The 19,106-nt window shown below is 43.8% G+C and overlaps 1 protein-coding gene across 1 annotated transcript in view; it reads right to left on the reverse strand.

The window, feature by feature from the left end:
- DNTT (DNA nucleotidylexotransferase) overlaps positions 1 to 19,106 on the reverse strand; it is a 205,346-nt gene that overhangs the window by 60,748 nt on the left and 125,492 nt on the right. Inside the window, exon 12 of the mRNA XM_054983605.1 lies at positions 8,113 to 8,215. Coding sequence (XP_054839580.1) covers positions 8,113 to 8,215 — 103 coding nt within the window. The remainder of the gene's footprint in view (positions 1 to 8,112; positions 8,216 to 19,106) is intronic.

The raw sequence follows: 19,106 nt of genomic DNA on the forward strand, positions 1-19,106 counted from the left end.
CTCCGACTGCATCTGCAAATGTTTACAAACGCCGCCACTAAGTCTAGAGGGCAAAGCGCCAGTTCAGCTGTTTCAGCCTTGCCTTTTCTTGTTTTTCAGTGCTTGACAGGAAGATGGTGGTCATGCCTACTCCCTTCCAAATAACTTCCAGCTCTTAACCTAAAAGAGATCCCCACCTTTCTTTACACACACATTAGTCAAAGCAAATACCATCTGGGTTATTTCAATTTCAGTTTTATCCCCGAGGTACATTGCACCATATAGTAATGGCCCTCTGCCACTCTTGCATTGGGCCATTCCCTCCCCCTTGTCCAATTATCAACAAGCCAATCATGTGCTGATGTTTCTGCAATGCCACCTGAAACTCTCATTATGTTATTCACGGCAGATGAACAGTCCATATGGCATGGGAGCTCCTTGGGTTGTCAAGTCCCTATATCCTCCCAGTGGAGGGGGACCTGGAACTTACTGGGAGTCTGCTTCCAGTGTGCAAAGCATGTGTGCACTCCTGGTGCCACTGTGTCAATGTCACTTCCTGAAGTGATGCCATCGTACCAGCAATGGGCATGCTGCTCTGTTTGGTGTGGGGCCAATTCAGCCCAGTGGGGGCCAAAATTGGCCTCTGGAAGTGCAGGAGCATGCCTGCTACCAGGCATGATGTCATCATTTCAGGAAGTGACATCATCATGCCTGCTGGAAGTACACCCTCCTGAGAAGTTTCTTGCCACCTCTTCCCCTTACCTGACAGGTAAGTAGAGGCAGGAGGCACAGGCTGAGTGGGGGATCCCTTGCCCCCAACAGGAGATGGGATCCCTATAAGTAGTAAATCTCCACAGTTACAAAAAAGAAGAAAACTTCAGCATGTAACCAAACCTAAGAAACAAATTTCAGAACTTACTCTTAGAATAAAGAAACAGGGAGTGCCCAAGAAACAGCACAGTTGAGTAATCCAATAAGAACCATTGAAATGGCTGGAGGCTCAGGTGAAAGAGGAGGTAATTATTTGAAGAGTGGCATAACTCTGTTAGGAAATGGGAACACTGCTCTAAAAGGTAGAAAACAGACTGCAAGCAAAATTAGCATTAACTGTGGAACCATTAATTCTTAAATTAGGAAATGTAAAGATAAAATAAAGGAGACAGCAAAAAATGGCCAGTTCAGCTGATGAAACAACTGGTATTCCAAGCTCAAAGGCATGATAAATCTCAGTAAATTAGAGGTAGACTTAAGGACCAAGATGAAGTTCGAATCTTTCAATAAATAAGGCAACCTTCCCTTAAAGGAATACCAGAGGGAACTGAGAATGAAGGATTATTCATATTTGCTAACTTCTTGATACAAGAAATAATAGATATAGAGGAGATCTCACCCTTGGCTATTCATAATACATGCAGAGTTGCTAGAAGACATGGAGTCTCATCAGTAAGCCATCCATGAGACATAATAGTAAAATTTATGAGCACTCCACTGAGAAACACAGCATTACAAGAGGCAAGGAGAGAATGATGTTTGCAATACTAAAATGCTCAGGTGATTTTCTGGGATGATTGCCCCTTCAGCCATGCTCCTAAAAATGATAAGAACTTAAAACTGTGACTCAGAAACTTCTGAAATAAGGAATTCAAATATTGTTATAGAGTTCCTTTTCAAATTAGTCATAGATGCAGAGAAGTTAGCCGTGTTAGTCTGTGGTAGCAAAATCAAAAAGAGTCCAGTAGCACCTTTAAGACTAACCAATTTTATTTTAGCATTAGCTTTCGAGAATCAAGTTCTCTTCGTCAGATGCCTGTCTCTGTATCAGGCATCTGATGAAGAGAACTTGATTCTCGAAAGCTAATGCTAAAATAAAATTGGTTAGTCTTAAAGGTGCTACTGGACTCTTTTTGATTTTTCAAATTAGTGGTTCACAATTATGGTAAAACGTATACAGCTACTAAACTTTAAAAAGGTCTGGCATTTTTGAAAGAACTTGGTTTGCATCCATTCAGAAGAAACCCAGAAAGCTCATAGGGTTGGATCCAGCAAGGTTTTCCAGTGATCAAAAGAGAGGAGTGGGGTGTCCTTTGACCGCCAAAAAGACTATATGTAAGATCATATATTTTGCGTCCAGCCATGTCAGATTGGGCTATAGTAAAGTAGGGGATTTTGTGACTTTGAGGGGGGGAAATGGATATATTAAACCCTTTGTTTGGATCCCCGAGAACATTAATGAAGATGGAAAGATTTCTACCCAAGGAACACAACTTTCTTTTCTCATCGTACTGTAGCCAAAAATGTCCCCTGAAGTGCTGTTCCTTGGGACAAGGGACAATTTGGACAGAGTGGAGAAGAAAGTCAAGCTCCATCGGTAGATATCCTTCCATCCACTGAAACATGCCAGTGGATCTAAGCCCATGTTTATTTCAAAGAAATTCAGCAAAACAAACAAAATTGAAGAAAAACAAGTGTTTCAAGAAGCAATGATAGAAGGAACAAGTTGCCTCAAAGATCTACTTTGTTGCAAAAAACCCTCTTCTATATGACAAAAAGAATAAAGAATGAATGCAAAAGAGATTAATTAACTATGGTGGTTTTAGCCATAAGAGCAACCATGGTGTAGAGGTCAGAGTGTCAGACTATGATCTGGGAGACCCAAATCTGAATCGCCACTCTGCCATGGAAACTTGCGGGTGACCTTGCAAGTCATACATGCTCAGCCTAACCTATCTTACAGGGCTGCTGTGAAAATAAAATGGAAAAGGATGTAAGCGGCTTTGGGGTCTTCATTGGAGAGAAAGGTGGTATATAAATAAATATTTTAGAGTTTGGTGTTTTAAAAATATATCCATGTTGTGTTTTTGATACAATTTTGCAAGGTCCTGTTTATGTTTCTATTCTAAGGATCATCCCATATATCTATATAATTGTATATTTGTATGTCTAAAATTTGTGAGTGGCTTTATTTAAAATTATACACACTATATAATGTAATAACATAATGGCAAAATAATATTGTACAATTAAGTATAGTTACTTTAAATGAACATTATACAGTTAATATAAAGGATAGTGAATTAATTTGAGCGATATCATTATATCACATTAGTAACACTTGCTTGGATCAAACTGATAGAAAATGGAAGGAATATTGTGGAAGATGTCTTTTCCAATTTTCACTTCCCCTTGCGGTATCCTGCTCCCCTCAAAAACCTTCATGTGAACATCAGTGAACTTGAACAGATTTGGAGGAGAATTTCTGCAAGTTCTACCTACACATTTGTGTATCTTTTGTGAACTCCATTACATTCACAATAGAATCATAGAATCATAGGGTTGGAAGGTACCTCCAGGGTCATCTAGTCCAACCCCCCTGAACAATGCAGGAAATTCACAACTACCCCCCCCCCAACCATCCCAGTGACTCCTGCTCCATGCCCAGAAGTGGGCAAAACACCAGGATCCCTAGCCAAACTGGCTTGGGGAAAATAGTTACCTGACCCCCAAGGTGGTGATCAGTATTACCTCTGCTTAAAAACCTCCAAAGAAGGAGTGCTCACCACCTCCCGAGGAAGCCTGTTCCACTGAGGGACTGCTCTAACTGTCAGGAACTGCACAAAAGGGGCAGTTTGCTAATAAATCTACCGGAGCTGAGTTGATGAATTTAGATATGAAGAAATATAGGTTCCCAGAGAGAAATTGACTTATCGAAGCTGATCGATTACTCACAAGTTTGGGGTGGGGAAATGTAATCATGGAAAGAAGGCATTGGAATGTGCTAATGAGGTGACACAGTGAAGCCTGCTACTGTTGTGGTCTCAAGTCAGTTGCTGGGAAGATAGTAAATCCAATCACCCTATTCCTTTGCATTTATATGTACATTCCAGGCATACCTGAATCTCTTGGGCTGGGTCCAGCAACATTCTGCCTAGCCAGCTTGGAATTTCCTCTGATACAGACCAAGCTGCATTAATCCAGGGACTCTGTGATTTTTATATCACAGGCTTGTATTAAAGGTATATCAAATATGGCGAAGGCCAGGGACGACCACTTACACCATCTCCCCAGATTGGGACACAGCAGGACAGCAAGGAGTGGGGGAGCCTGGCAGAAACCTCCCTCCCTCCAGCTTTTGCCCTTTGCCTCTTGCTAGCAAGTGTTCCCTCTCCATTCTTCTAGTCCTTTGGGCTACCTGGAACACTCACTAGACCATCATTCTGCCTCTGATGTCCAAGCTGGAATGGTGGCACAAACTGCGAGGGGCTGCTGGAGAGGATCCAGGTCCCTCCTATACTCCTGCTACATTCCTCCCAGCATGTCCTCTCATCGTGTACAAGGGGCCTGCCCTCCACCCCAGCCTTGCCTCCCAGCTGCAATGTTACCCGCCCATGATTCTGCAAGCCCCTTTATAGCTATCTGATAAATATTAGAGATGCTGTCAAAGTTGCTGGACTCAGAATACGAGCTTTAGTGTCTACAATGCTTGTTTTTATTTTTGCAAAACAGAAATCAAGTGACAGCTTAAGATTAGTTAAATTTATTTTTAGCATTAGCTTTCATGAGTCAGATCTCACTTCTTTAAATGTATACTATTATACTAAAATATTATACCATTAATATTATAATCGCATTTTGCATCTGAAGAACTGAGGTCTGAGTCACAAAAACTTATGCTGGAACAAACTTGGTTAGTCTTAAAGGTGCCACTACTTTACTCAGCTGCAACAGGCAGACTAACACTGCTACTGTTTTGAAATAACTTTTACATTGATCACCTGCTGCTGTAATAGTTGCTGCTGTAGCAAAGTGCTATGTTGGCAGCCAACAAGCCAGCCAACAAATATTTGTAGGAGGGAAAAATATTTTCCTTTCCCCACATCAAGCTCCTTCTCTCACCACTAAATAAATAAATAAATAAATAAATCTGTGATGCTGTTTTCACACTGTCACACCAAGTAGGCCCTGGGAAATGTAGTCTCCAGGATGTATGACAAACTAATTGCAGAAGCCAGGTAAATTGAGATGGGGGAGGGGTGAAGGAGGAAGATTTAGCAAGCAGGAACCATTAGACAAAATATGTAAATGAAAGGAGTAGTGGTAAGTGAGCAGACTTACAAGATATCGCTATTTGTAGATGACATTCCCTTCAAAACATGAAATATGGGTATCAGTAGCCTATTCTACCAGCCTAACCAAAGAGCAAGCTCTCAGAGCACCGTGACCAACTGACTAATATCAATGAAAAAAAGGATCAAAAAAGTAAATACAATCTCATAACTTCATTGAATATAATTCAATAACCACATCCAAAGTAAGATGCCAACAAACACTCCAAGGCACAAATGGTCATCAAGCAGTAAAGTCCCATGTCTACCATAAAGTGCACAATGCAGAAGGTAATAAATGGCAATGAATAACCATTATACGAGTAATATTTAAGGTGACGGTGCCTAGAGCAGCAAGACACATATAATGCAGTCAAACAAGGGAATGTCCATCCGTATCAACTCTACTGCAAGTGAAATTCCGTTGAAGAGTAGCTGAAGAAATCCAATGAGAAGTAACTGCAGTAACTGCGACGGAGGTACTAGTCTGTCCACCCGTTTCTGTCTTCCTTCTTCCTGGCAGTTACCACAAATAAATGGTTCCAATTCACAATACAGAACAAATCCCAATCATCTCCAATCTGTAAAGAGGCCTCTTCAACGGAATTTCACTTGCAGTAGAGTTGATACTGATGGACATTTCTTCGTTTGACTGCATTATACATGTCTCGCTGCTCTAGGCACGGTCACTTTAAATATTACTAGAGTTTTTGTGTAATGGTTATTCATTGCCATTTATTACCTTCTGCATTGTGCACTTTATGGTAGACAAATTTTTGACATGTGATTGGGAAATGGATGTCTAGATTTTTATCCCAATGAAAGAAAATTAAAAGGAAAAATGCTTTAACTTTCATACCAAATGAGAGAAGTCACAAAATTTGGTTGCAAACAGTACAAGCTTTGTGCTATTTTGTGAATGAGGTAGATTCATGTACCTTAAACACTGTTTGTTGAGACTTAAAGAAGCATGGAGATAAGCCATGCAATGGAGTCCAAAAGTGTGGTGAGGAGATACACCTGAATTATTTCCATATGGACAAGCAACCAGGTGGAAGGGCTGTGGTTCAATGGTGGAGCATCTGCTTTGCCTGCAGAAGGCCCCTGGTTCAGTCCTTATGTCCAGTTAAAAAGGACTGGGTTGTAATTGATGTGAGAGATTGCTACCTGAAACCTTTGGAAGCCACATCTAGTCAGAGTAAACAGCATTGGTTTTGATCAGGAGCGGCGCCATGGTTTTTGGTGTCCGCAGCCGGCCAGTGGGCAGGGTGCGCGCACACGTGCACACACCTGCCTGTGTGATGACATCACGTGTGACGTCATCATGGGCGTGTGCACAAGCCAGCGCAATTGCTGTGGTGGGCGGCTGGGATGGTGCATGGGTGGCCTCCCAGCTCTACCACTCAGTTGCCCTGCGCCGCCCCAGACCCCCTGCCTGAGACTGCTGTGCCGGGGACATGTGCTGGCGGCAGCGGCAGTGCGGGGCAGGAGGCTGGGAGGCTACAGCTCCGTGGCACGTGCTCCTGACCCCAGCGCCTCTTCCGGCGCCCCCTCCAGCGCCCCGTGCCCTGAGGCAACCGCTTACCTGGCCTCAGGGCCGGCGCCAGAGGTTTCAGCGCCTGCGGCGGCGGGCGCGCATGCGCCCCATGGGAGGCGTGATGACGTCATCGCAGACGTCATCACGCACCACAGGGGGGCTGGGCTGCACGCGGACCGCCGAGCACAGAAGCTGCGGGCTGCTGCTGGAGCAGCGCGTGGAGGCTGATCCGTGCGCTGCCCCAGCAGCAGCTCACGGCTTCTGCGCCCGGCTGGGGCGGAGGAGCGCGCAGCTGAGCTGGCGTGGCTGGCTGCAGCAGTAGCTGTAGCCAGCCAGGCAGCCCCGTGCCGCCGCCGCCACATGCCCCAGCCGAGTGCAGAAGCTGCAGGCTGCTGCTGTAGCGGGGCGCGGAGGCTGCTCCGTGCGCCGCCCCAGCAGCAGCTCACGGCTTCTGCACCCGGCTGGGGCGGAGGAGCGCGCAGCTGAGCTGGCGTGGCTGGCTACAGCTGCTGCTGCAGCCAGCCAGCCAGCTCCGTGCTGCCGCCGCTGCGCGCCCCAGCTGGGCGCAGAAGCCACGAGCCGCTGCTCGAGCGGCGCACAGAGGCTGCGCCCGGCTGAGGTGTGTGGCGGCGGCGGCAGCAAGGGGCTGGCTGGCTGGCTGGCTGCACCAGTAGCTACAGGCGGCCCTGTCATGCCAGCTTCGCTGCGCGCGCCTCTGCCCCCAACACCCCCTCCAGCGCCCCTCCAGTGCCTGCGCGCCCGAGGCCACCACCTACCTGGCCTCCATGGGCGCGCCGGCCCTGCCTGGCCTCAATGGGCGCCCTGGCTTTGATAGACCTATGGCCTGATTCTTTTTTAAGGCAGCTTTATGTGTCAGACACAAGAGATACATTGTGAGAAACGGGCACATTTTAAAACACATTCATTTTTAAAAAGTATGCTGTCACAGCATCATTCCTATCATATTGATCCCATTTCATTCACAAAGCATGATTCCTTCATTCCTACAGAGTAATTTCCTATCTTGTACTTTTAGTAACTTCTTGTAACTTCACACTTATATTGGTGAATATAGCTAACTTTTGGATAAATAAGCAGACCCCTTCCTCCCTGTTCAGTGACTTGAGGTATTTTAGTGAAGTGTCAGCAACCAGTGTCAGGAACATAGTGTTACATAATTGGATTTTGCTTAAGAAAATAAAGTTCAGAGTGGGAATGACCATGTATCAGCTTGCAAAGGACAGTTTCCCCCTGGCCATTCTGGCAAGCAAGAGAGCTATTAAGTGGCTGTGACTTGTGAATAGCGTGAAAACCAGATTGCAATTACCACCATCCCCTTCCATTTAGCGCCCCTCACAAATTAACACAAGCCACTAAGTGAGACTGAAAAATAACTTTTGAGGTGTTGATTGGAACAGATAAAGAATTTGTATCTACATACATTCATCAAGTTGCATTCTGAAAGTGCTGAAATCTTAAGACAATTTGTCCAACCTGCTTTTTCCAAATGTCAGTCACTTGGTATAACAGTTCGTCTTCCTGACTTGCTCCCGGAATGGTAATCAAAAAGTCCACATCGTGTCCCATCTTCTTTCCCCTGAAAACAACAAACATGCAAAACAAAATAAAACTATGTAACTTGTACTGAGACTCTCAAGTCCTACTTTCAAAGAGCTTCCTCTCTCCATATTATTAAAAGAAAAAAAACAGGTTTCAGGATAAAATGATAGCAATGTTTCTTAAAACATAATCAAAATGAAATCTTCTATTTCTTTTATGAGATCTGTCACTGTTCTTTGTTAAGCAATAATTTAAAGTGCTTGATGTTATTTCATCTCTTATTCAAACTAGATAACACAGATCTTCTGAGTAAGTTGTGATGTTGCCTTTTTTGTTTAATCCTAGGAAAGAAGACATTAGTCTTCTGCAAGGAAAGTCATAGTTGAGATAGAGATACAGATTTAGACATGTTTTATTAATAAAAAGCAGTAATTTCTGATAAGCTTGGCAGTCCCGTCACTGTCTACTATTCTGGTTTAAATTTTGATGGACATTTTAATTACATTAAAAAAAAGAAAGTCTGGATGTAGGTAATTTTATTCTCTTTCTTTGCTACAAACATGAAATGCAAGCAATTCAAATGTTTCTTTCACAAGTAATAATGAAGGCCATTTATATTTTAGTTTTAACAGTGGTTTTCAATGGAATGTCTCCAAAGAACTGAACATTTTAAGCACATTTATTTGTATTTCAGTAGCCAGGAATGATCTCCATCAGATTCTAAAAAAAAGGATGATGGAGGGAATAATAAAGCTTCTCCTCCGCCTGTATCCATGAATTGGGATCTAGTAGCCCTTCTTTCTATCTCTGCAACTCACAAATCCCGTGCAGGATTAGCCAATGTCCGCTGAAAATTGAGGGCTGAGAGACAGCTGGGCAAAATTACTTGGACATCTTTAAAAAGGTCAGTACAGCACAAGATCAGAAAAGTGGTCAGGAATATAATCTGTGCAACATGTATAGAAATCCCCAAATCCCAACCCCTTTTCAGATATGACATTGCTGGTGCTATGATCAAAAATATCAGGAGAGGATGTTATGCATGTGTGACGGATTGCACATTTTAAAAAGCCTGTAAGGGCTGTACACACACAGCTGCAGGGCTGTTAAGAGTTAATCCCTCACAGAATCTGAGAGTGTTGAGTGACAGGATACTCCAAGGAATCTGATTAGGTAGCATGAGCTGGAAAGAGGAGGGACTTTTTTCCATCGTAGCAGAGTGAGATTGAGTGTGAAGAGGAGGGAGATGGCGTCCTAATGGAGTTTTAAAGAACTGAGAAAATTTGGCAAGGAGGTTTGGGAAATATTTGCAGTCCCTCAAACAGGCCAAAGAAATGGCTATCCATCTCTCCCACTGGAACCCACTACTGGAACACACTGCTGTGAGCTTCCCTCAGACAGCCACCGAGTCCTCCTCAAAAAGTGGCAGAAAAGGAGCAGCTGTGGTCCAGGCCAACATCCGAAGCCCACTGCTCAGGGTGGTGAGCTAGAAAGGGCCGCTGTTGCTGAAGGAGCACTGGGACTCCCTGGCACTCTCTGCTGGATCCCCCTCCACTTGCCACTACTTGTCACTGCTGGAACATCTTGGCTCCTGCCACTGCCACTTACTGCATGTCATTTGCCACACTTAGTAGGCTATGAGCAATCTGCTGCCTTGCCCAGCTGGCTCACTTTTTTATCCCCTGGCATCAAACATAAGTGAAAACTGCACCTGCCACGTCTGTCGCCAGGCCCATCCCCTTTGTAGCCCAGCTGGCATGTCCTGATTGGCCAGTCAGATTTTGATTCCAGGCAGCACTTGCCTGCTGAGGACAGTTGGGAGCCACTGGGCTCCAAATAACAACAACAACCACACTTGATGTATATACTGCCCTTCAAGACAACTTAACACCCACTGAGAGCAGTTTACAAAGTGTATTATTATTATCTTCACAGCAATCACCCTGTGAGGTGGGTGGGGCTGAGAGAGCTCCAAGAAGCTGTGACTGGCCCATGTGCTGTGCCTCCCTCCCCACCCCATGAGCCACAGTCATAGCCACAGGTAACTCCTTGGCTGACATTTCTTGACAGTCACATAATACTTTTTTTGTCATTCTATCAGTGGAGGAGATCCATACCACAATAATATATTCTTGCAGCATGATATGGATGGTATATCTTCCTTCAAAAAGCAAACATTTTCTGGAGAATTTTCACTCAAACACAGTTAGGGGATGAGCATATAGACAGGAAAGTCCGTACTAATTCCAGAGTCATTCCATCAGCTACACTGAACAAATGTGGCTCAGACCCAGCAGTGTGACCCTTCGGAACGGAACATATGTACTCAACATCCTCATTAAGAAGATGAAGCACACTGGGACTTTTACTTCACTATGAGGCTATGGGTGTCAATCACCGCGAATAAGCATGATGTGATCAGCTCTCTCCAGTCACATACACATTTACATCATCTGTTCTGCAGTGGTGTTTGTTGTAAGAATTTTATCACAGGGTTTCTCTTGCCTTCTAGTGCATTCATCTCACTTTGAATCCACTCAAGTTTAGTTCAGGTAACGTTTTCAATAGAAAGGAAAAGCCAACAAATATGAAGTTATAACTCAAGCTCGTCAGGAAAAAAAAACATTCTGTGTACTTGTCGGCTCCCAAGTGCTTTTTGAGAAAAGAAATATCTCTTGAAATCTCCCTTTAAAAAAAAAAAAGCCCATACATGTTTGCTGGAAATCAGGAGCAAAAGTAGTAGATGGTGCAGACCAGTCTTCCTCAAAAAATAAATATAATATAAATAATATAAAGCTGCAAGTAGGCCTAGAAAATACCTTTTCTGGAGCTCTGGAGAATGCTACTAGTCCAAGTTTACAAAATGGAGTTATGTTAGAAAGTCTGTCCACTTACATTGGCAAAGTGTTTCTAATACATTTATAATGCACTGAGGTTATCCGCTGATCTCCTTGCTCACCTATCTCATTTCAGTCTTTTTACAAGCAATTCCTTTATTTCCCTGTTCCATCCCTCCTCTTACAGATAGCATCTCTCTCTCTCTCTCTCTCTCTCTCTCTCTCTCTCTCTGGGGGAGGTCCACCTTTCTACTGAAACTGAAAGCGAATTATACAGTGTTAGTCCATACAGTCAATTTCAAAGACATTTCAATAAACATGTAATAGGGCATATACAAGCAACCAGCAGAAATCCAATATAGAGTTGAAGAAACGATGAAACAGAGCATAAGCAATTCTAAGACCAACATATTAAAACAACATATGAACTACCCAGTAGCAATAGTAGTACAGTCTATGGTTTATCATACTTACAGCAATAGTAATGAAGTCTATCCCTTTACCGAAGGATCTCTTTGAGACCACTCCCATCCAGTACAGTCCTCCTGTCTTGAGTAAAAAAGCCCTCTTGAATAATTCAGTTTTGCATTGTTTGTGGAGAGCCAGGAGAGTGGGAGGTTTCCTAACTTCCAATAGACCATTCCATAAAGTGGGCTCTACCACAAAGAATTCACATGTCCGGGCAGCTGTTGATTTTGCCCATGTGCAAGGTGGCTCTTGCAGAAGGCTTCTGTTCAGATGAGCAAAGCTGCCATGTTGGAATATAGGAAGAGAGGCAGTCCCATGGATATGACAGACCAAGGCTGTGAAGAGCTTTGTATGGGGTACTTGTCGTCTCCCAAGTGCTTGAATTGAGTCTGGTAGCTGAGAGGTAGTCTGTGGAATGACTGCAGAATGGGAGTAATATTCATGCTCCTCCTAGGTCACAATGGTACATTTCGCACTCGGTTTTTAGAGCGCGTTTGCACCTGTATTGCACCTCATGTTTGTGTGGGTTTCACACTCGGGAAGGAGTCATGGAATGCCAATCCGCAGCATGTCAGTGGTTTCTCCGCTTTTTCCTCCTGCGGACATACTGCAAAGTTAACTGGCATTCGCTGCAAAACGGCTCCCGGCCCGCAGTATGCTAGCGTGAAAGCGTTTTTGTTCCTTTTTTTCTTCTCTAACCCCTGATTGGACAACCTGCCGGTTTAGCCACACCCACCAGCCTCTGCTATCAAAATTTTTATTCCGCCATTTTTTTTTTTTGGTTTAATAAAGGACAATAACGTTTGAGCGTTTCTTTCAGCCCTTCCTTTCCCCTGACGCTCTGATTGTGTTCTTTCCAATTAGCAGCCTCCCAGCATGGCCACAAATACCCCTTTTCTTTTTTTTTTCTTTTACTGAAACATATCAACGTTTAAGCTTTCCAGAAGGGTAGGGGGGATAGATTGAGACCCGAAATTTGGGTCATGTGACCAAGGCAGACCAGTGAGAGCTCGAGTTATGCTGGGCGGGAGAATCTGAGGTTCATGTCGCTTGTCCCTTTTTCACTGAGCACAATGTGTCTGGGCGCACTGTGTTCTTTCCGATTAGCAGCCTCCCAGCATGGCCACAAAATCCCATTTATTTTTCTCCTTTTAATGAAACATATTAACGTTTAAGCGTTCCTATCTCACAACGAAAACGACATCCAGAAGGGGGAGGGGTATAGCGTGAGAGCCGAAAATTGGGTCATGTGACCAAGGCGGACCAGTGAGAGCTCGAGTTATGCTGGGTGGGAGAATTTCAATCATGGTATTTCTAACGGTACGGTTGGATAGCAATGTCGAAAATGGCTGGACGAGGAGTGTCGTGGAGGGAGAGGGAGACACTGGATTTCATCGCTTTCTGGGGAGAGGAGAAGGTCCAGGAGGCACTTTCAATGTTCCATAGAAACATAGATGTGTTTGAAAGGATCGTGGAGCAGATGGCGGCAAGAGGGCACAAGAGAACGGCTGTGGAATGTCGGACGAAGACTAAGGCAATGCGCCAAGAATACAAACGAGTGGTGGCACACAACTCCAAATCAGGAAATGCCCCCACAACGTGCCCATATTACGCTGAGCTCCATCGTATCTTCAGGGGCGATGCCAGCATCAGGCCACAACGGGTGGCCAGAAGTCTCTCCCTTCAGCGCGCTGACCCCACAAGACCAGGTCATTTTGAGGGGTCGGAGGAATTGTTTACCCACCCAATGGTGACCCTGAATCTGCAATCTGTGGATGTCACAGCAAATGAGCATGGTAAGTCTATTGCCTGCTGGGCAGAATCAATCGTAGGACAAGAGGTGGAATTCTGAGGAGAGATGTGACCACTAGGCGACATGTTAAAATGTTATAGATAGATAATTCCTATTCTTCTAATGAAGATTGCCACTGTCATGCCCTTGTCAATGGAATTTTTTTGTGTTGGTACTTGTAATGGTGGGTGGGTAAAGGGGGGCCTGGGGTGACGGGAAGGAGTGGGGATGGAGTGTTCAAGTGAACATTAACTTAACTGCAGATTCCCTCTGCTGGGACATACACACAACTCAAGCAGAAGCAACCTGGAGTCACAGCAATCTTCGAATTTGAAGATGCTCCTGTGACATTTGGGGTATGGCAACATGGTATTGGGTGACAGTATTTTGCCATTTAGGTGTTCATGTTCCTGCACAAAACCGGAAATTCAAATACGAGTCTTCCTTTCATGTTCGCAATACTTTGAATGATATCCCCAAATTCCTAAATATAATAACAGCTTATAATTCTTTCAGGGGCTGCCAGGATCACTTGATGGAAGCATGTGACAGGGGAGAGGCAGGAGAAGAAGGTGAGATCAAGTCACATATTCCTATTTGGCAGAGTTTGTGTTTTGGGGTGGGGTGCATAAGGCGGAATCACCGGTGGCAAGAGTCACTCTTCACAAACCTTTTTTCCTTTGCATTTCCACAGATCCAGATTTGACTCAGGTGGAGGAATTTCAGGAGGAGCATGAGGAGGGCAGTCGTCCTACTGAAGGTGAGTGAGATTTCGTGGTTGCAATACCTCAAACCCTTTATGAAATGACAATTTGTTGAAATCATACCCATGTGTTGATCTCTGGTTTCAGTTACTGGAAACCAGCCAGTTGAAACCACACCCACAACCTCATCACAGTTGTCGCCTGCATCTAGGCTCGAAAGGGCTAGAACCCAAAGCAGACGTGTGGCCATGCTTAGCACCGTTGCAGAAAAAATGTTTTCCCAAGCAGAGAGAGAGGAGAACAACAATGCCAAGGAAAGAAGGCAGTTCTTGCTGGAGAGTCGAGAATGGCGCATGCAAATTCTTGAAGTGGAGCGAAGAAGGCATGAAGACACAACTTTGGAGGCACGAGAAGACAGAAAGGCCTTCATTGAGGCACAGCAGCAGAACTTTGAGGGCCTTAACAAAGCGGTCAATGCCTTAAGCTCCTTAACTGAAATTTTTTTGGGGGGAAACCGGGAGTTGAGTCACCAACCCGTGCCAGGAACCTCATCTGCAGGGGGAAGTATGCATAAATCACCACAGGAGAACCCACCCAGAAAGAGGGGCCGTGTAAGTAAACCTAACAAGAAATTTGATTTTTAAAAAACCATTAAAATCAAAAATGTAAATCTTTTCTGGGGGGAGGTTGCACAGAGTGAGGGTCACAGCCAAATCCACTCCCTTTTCCAATTTCTGACCGCCTCAGATAAATGAGGATTATTTGAAGCCAGGCCAAAATCAGAGCTTTCACTGCAGACATCGTTGCACAATTTCCAAACGAGGGAACGCATAAACGTTACGACGCATGCGCATATTTAAAAAAAAAAAACATTTCACTTCCATCGCAACACTGCGCATGACAGCAAAAAAGAGCGCAACAAACGCGAGACAACGGAGCCAGTGTAAAAGAGGTGGGTGAGAAGATTTCAGATAATTTGTCAAACGCAAACTCGAAGCTTTCTGTAAGTGTGAAGATCGCAGGTGCAAATGCGAAGCAGACGCAATCGCATTTACTGCTCAAAAAAGGCGCGGTAAGCTCCTAGTGCGAAATCAGCCAATGATAGCAGAGCTATAGCATTTTGCACCAACTGGAGTGTTTGACTTAACTTAGAGGGGAGACCTATGTACAGTGCATTACAGTAGGCAAGTCCATGGCATGGATCCAGGTGGCCAGTCAGCCATGTCAAGGTAGGGGACCATCTTCCAGGCTAGACTAAGTTTGTGGAAAGCATTTTTTTTTTTTGCAACTGCCTTAACTTGCTTTTCTAGCACTGGATCCAGTATACCCCTAGGCTCTTAACTCAGTCTGCAAGGGTCAGATGAACTCCATTGAAACTGGGGAGTATTATGTCCTTTGAGATCTCTGCCTTCCTAACCAGCATCGCTTCCATCTTGTCTGGGTTCAGTTTCAATTTGTTTGCTTTCAGTCATTTGGCCACAGCTGTTAGACAGTGGCCCAAGATCAATACTGCATTGTGTAGTGATTTGGATAGTGAGATATAGAGCTGAGTGTTATCTGCATACTGTTGGCATTGCTACAAGTAAGTTCTACTAAAGGCTTTACATAGAGGTTGGATAACATGGGGAATAAGATTGCACCCTGTGGAACCCCACAAGATAATTCCCACTCTGGAGATAGCTGATCCATTCCATGAGAAACTATTTAAACCAGTCCAAGGCACATCCTTTGATACCTTCTTCTGCCTCCAGATGCCTCAACAAGATGGCATGGTCTACTGTATTGAAGGCTGTAGATAGGTCCAGGAGGAGTAAGAAAGAAGCATGGCCTTCATCTACATTCAGGTGGAGATCAGCAATTAACCAGAGCAGCCACCATCCCATAGCCTGGCCTGAATCTATATTGAAAAGGGTCCAAAGGACCAGAGTTATCCAAGAAGACCTGGAGTTGGTCAGCTACTACTCTCTCAATCACCTTGCCTAGGAAGGGCAGATTAGAGACTGGGCAGTAATTGGCCACATCATTTTTGTAAAGGGATGGTAACGGGTGAATAACCTCTTTTTGAGTGGTGAAGGGACGGTTCCCTGAGTTAGTGACTGATTGACTGATCAGCTCCTCCTACATATGGGCCCTCTTCTATCATGACTGTGTTTCTTGTCAAGAAACGGAGTATGCAAACGAAGTATGCCCCGTCTGTTTCTTGGCCTATTCAAACATTGGTTCAGGCTTTTCTGTCTAGTTAGATGCTAGTTAGAAGCAAAAGAAGTCTTTTCTCTGGGAAAGTGCAGTCAGAATGACATTGAAGGGAGTTTTTGCACCCACATTCCATCTCGTTAAAACATAGCACTCTGGAAGTGGAGTAATTTGCTCCCACATGTGCGGACACGCCAATGGTGGCAGCATATCATTGGGTTGAGCCCTTCAGGTTGCGCCCTTGACCTGATTGGTCAAGTTGGTCAGGCCACACTGCAGGGAGGTAGCCTTAAAGCTTGAGCCTTCTTTCTAGCTTTATCTTTCCTAAGAATCAGATCCTGGTTAGGTATCAGATCTTTGTTCCTAGATGCTATCATTACTGGGATGGTTGCTGGTAGAATCTTGTAGCCATATGCTGTCTTACCTTTGTTCTCTGTACTTTAGACTCTGAAGTTTTGCCTGGACATTTGTGCTGTAGCTGAAAGGTAACATCTAGTTTAGACCTGAAAACCTTTATAGTGTTGTTATTTTCTTCTCCTATAATTTGTATTTTCTTGCACTTCTTTTAATAAACTTTCAGGGCAATCCTATGGAGAGTTGTTCCAGTCTAAGCTCATTGACTTCAATGGAGTAACTTGCCATAGGATTGCATTGTTTATTAATTATATCATTGTGTTGTTATTTGAGGTCCAATGCTTCAATCTGAATTCAGAACCTTGGCCAATGTGCCATAGCTACCCAAGTAATTGTTTTGTGGAACTCAGTCTGCAAAGTGTTCTACCGTGCAGGGCTGACTTCTATTTTGCATAACACTCGGTAGGACTTGGGGCTTGCCTCTTGGTCAAAGAGGCTGGTGGTTGCATTGCTGTCGTGGAAGTGAGTATTCATTTTACAGCTGTGAGTGTTTTTAATTTTTGACCTCATATGAAAACTGCCCTGTAGGACAAGGAGGTTTTCTACATGCCCTAGTTCCTAAATTCTGCGTAGGTTCTCCTCTGCAACCTGTCTTAGTGTCCCATTGGCTTGATTCAGAATCAGATGCAAAATTAAGGTATACTGTAAGTATACTGTAACTATATTGTTTGTGTAACCAATGTTGTTACCAAATCCAGGTTAGAAAATTCCTGGAAATTTGAGACAGAAGCCTGGGGAGGGTGGGGTTTGGTGAGGGGAGAGACCTCAGCAAGGGATAATGCAATAGAGACCACCCTCCAAAGTAGCCATTTTCTTCAGGAGATCAGTTGCAGTTGTTATATTTAATACATACCACATTGTATTTGCACAGTCTACAAACAGTTCTCTATCCTGGATAGATTTGCATTTCTACTTGCAAGTTTTTAGTACCAATGCAATTCCATAATATCCTTACATCCTTTAATAATATGGTAATAGTAATATTGGCCTACTTTATGGGGCAGTTGTAAGGATTTCTAAAATAATGCCTGTGAGCACTTTGGATGCTTGAAAGGCTACTATATAAATGATGAGCATTTTTACAGCTATGTGAGCCTTTGGAGGATGAAGCACCACCATCAAATCACTTTCTTAAAGCATTATTGCAAGAGTATCAGCTAAGAAGAATCCAAACTAATTATATCTTTTGACACAGCTCAAAGAATAGAACAGGGCCACTACCATATTTTGATGAAGTTTTGAAGAACTGTTTTTCCCCCCAGCATCTACAAAGAGCTCGCTAATGGAAAGACATGGACACTCTTTTCACAGAGCATGACAATCTGTCAAAACCTTGCAAACTATTTAGTAATTTTCATGCTCTTATAGAGTTCAAGTGCTTACAAAGGGGATGACTGGACTTCCATTTCTGCTCTTGCCTCCAGGTAAACTATCAGTTTGTTGTAACCCTCCAACCCCTTGAAGTGTAAGAAAAGGAACTAACAGCAAATCACATGCCTGCAAGATTAAATGCCTGCATTAACCAGATATGTGACCAGAAAACAGAAACAGAAAGTAAAGTTAAAGGAAGTATCTCCAGACTAATTTCCTAGCCTTTTGGAAAGTTCTACAAAATACAACCTCTTTAAAGCCCTTAATGTATCCCTGTAGGGCATCAAGTCCTCTCCATGGCTGACAAAAGGTTAGATGTCCTGGAATTATCTTCTCTCTTTTTAGTAACTAAAGCAGATGTTACACCAGATTATGCACTCAAAGTCTGGCGAAGAAATCGGAACGGAGACACAAATATATATTTTGTAACTTTTAAAAAATTGTATTCTAATGCTGTTTCTTATTCACGGTTTATAGCTTGCAATTCCCAGATGCTGAACGTTTGATGTTCGACTACTATAAATATTCAATACTATAAATATTCAATATGATACACAATACATCCTACTTAAATTGCTTATAGATTGCAGCAGGATATGATGCTTAGATACGAAGCTGAAGTTGGTTCCTAGTTCCCAGTTCCTTATTCGCAGTTCCTAGTTCCTTATTCGCAAAGCCAAAGAAAAATATTGTGGGGAAACTGAAAAGCTCTGAACCTCAAAATGAAGTTTGCAGGGGCAAATATTATACACCTCCATATTCAGCAGACTCACCCCTCTGAGTAGACTGATACTGGGTCATCCTACAAAAGCCAGATCTTGAGTTAATGGCTTCAAAATACAGTGCCCCCAGAACAATTCAATAAGAAGAAAGGGGCGGCAGCTGAAGCAGAAACAAACTTTGGATCACCCCAAATCACACAGATCTGAACTCCAAAGGCTGTCCCCCACAAGAGGACATGTGCTGGTGCTGATCCAGTCTCCACTTCTGGAGCTGAGACTTACTATTTCACCTTTCTCCCAGAACCTTGCATTAGGCATCACTGTGAATAAGGGACTGGGAAACATAAGAGGCTTCTGCACCCCCAGATAATCTTTGGATCACCTCAAATCACACACCCCTGAACTCAAGAGACTGTCCCCCACAAGA

Source organism: Eublepharis macularius, chromosome 6 (assembly GCF_028583425.1).
Source record: "Eublepharis macularius isolate TG4126 chromosome 6, MPM_Emac_v1.0, whole genome shotgun sequence".
NCBI classification, from domain to species: domain Eukaryota; kingdom Metazoa; phylum Chordata; class Lepidosauria; order Squamata; family Eublepharidae; genus Eublepharis; species Eublepharis macularius.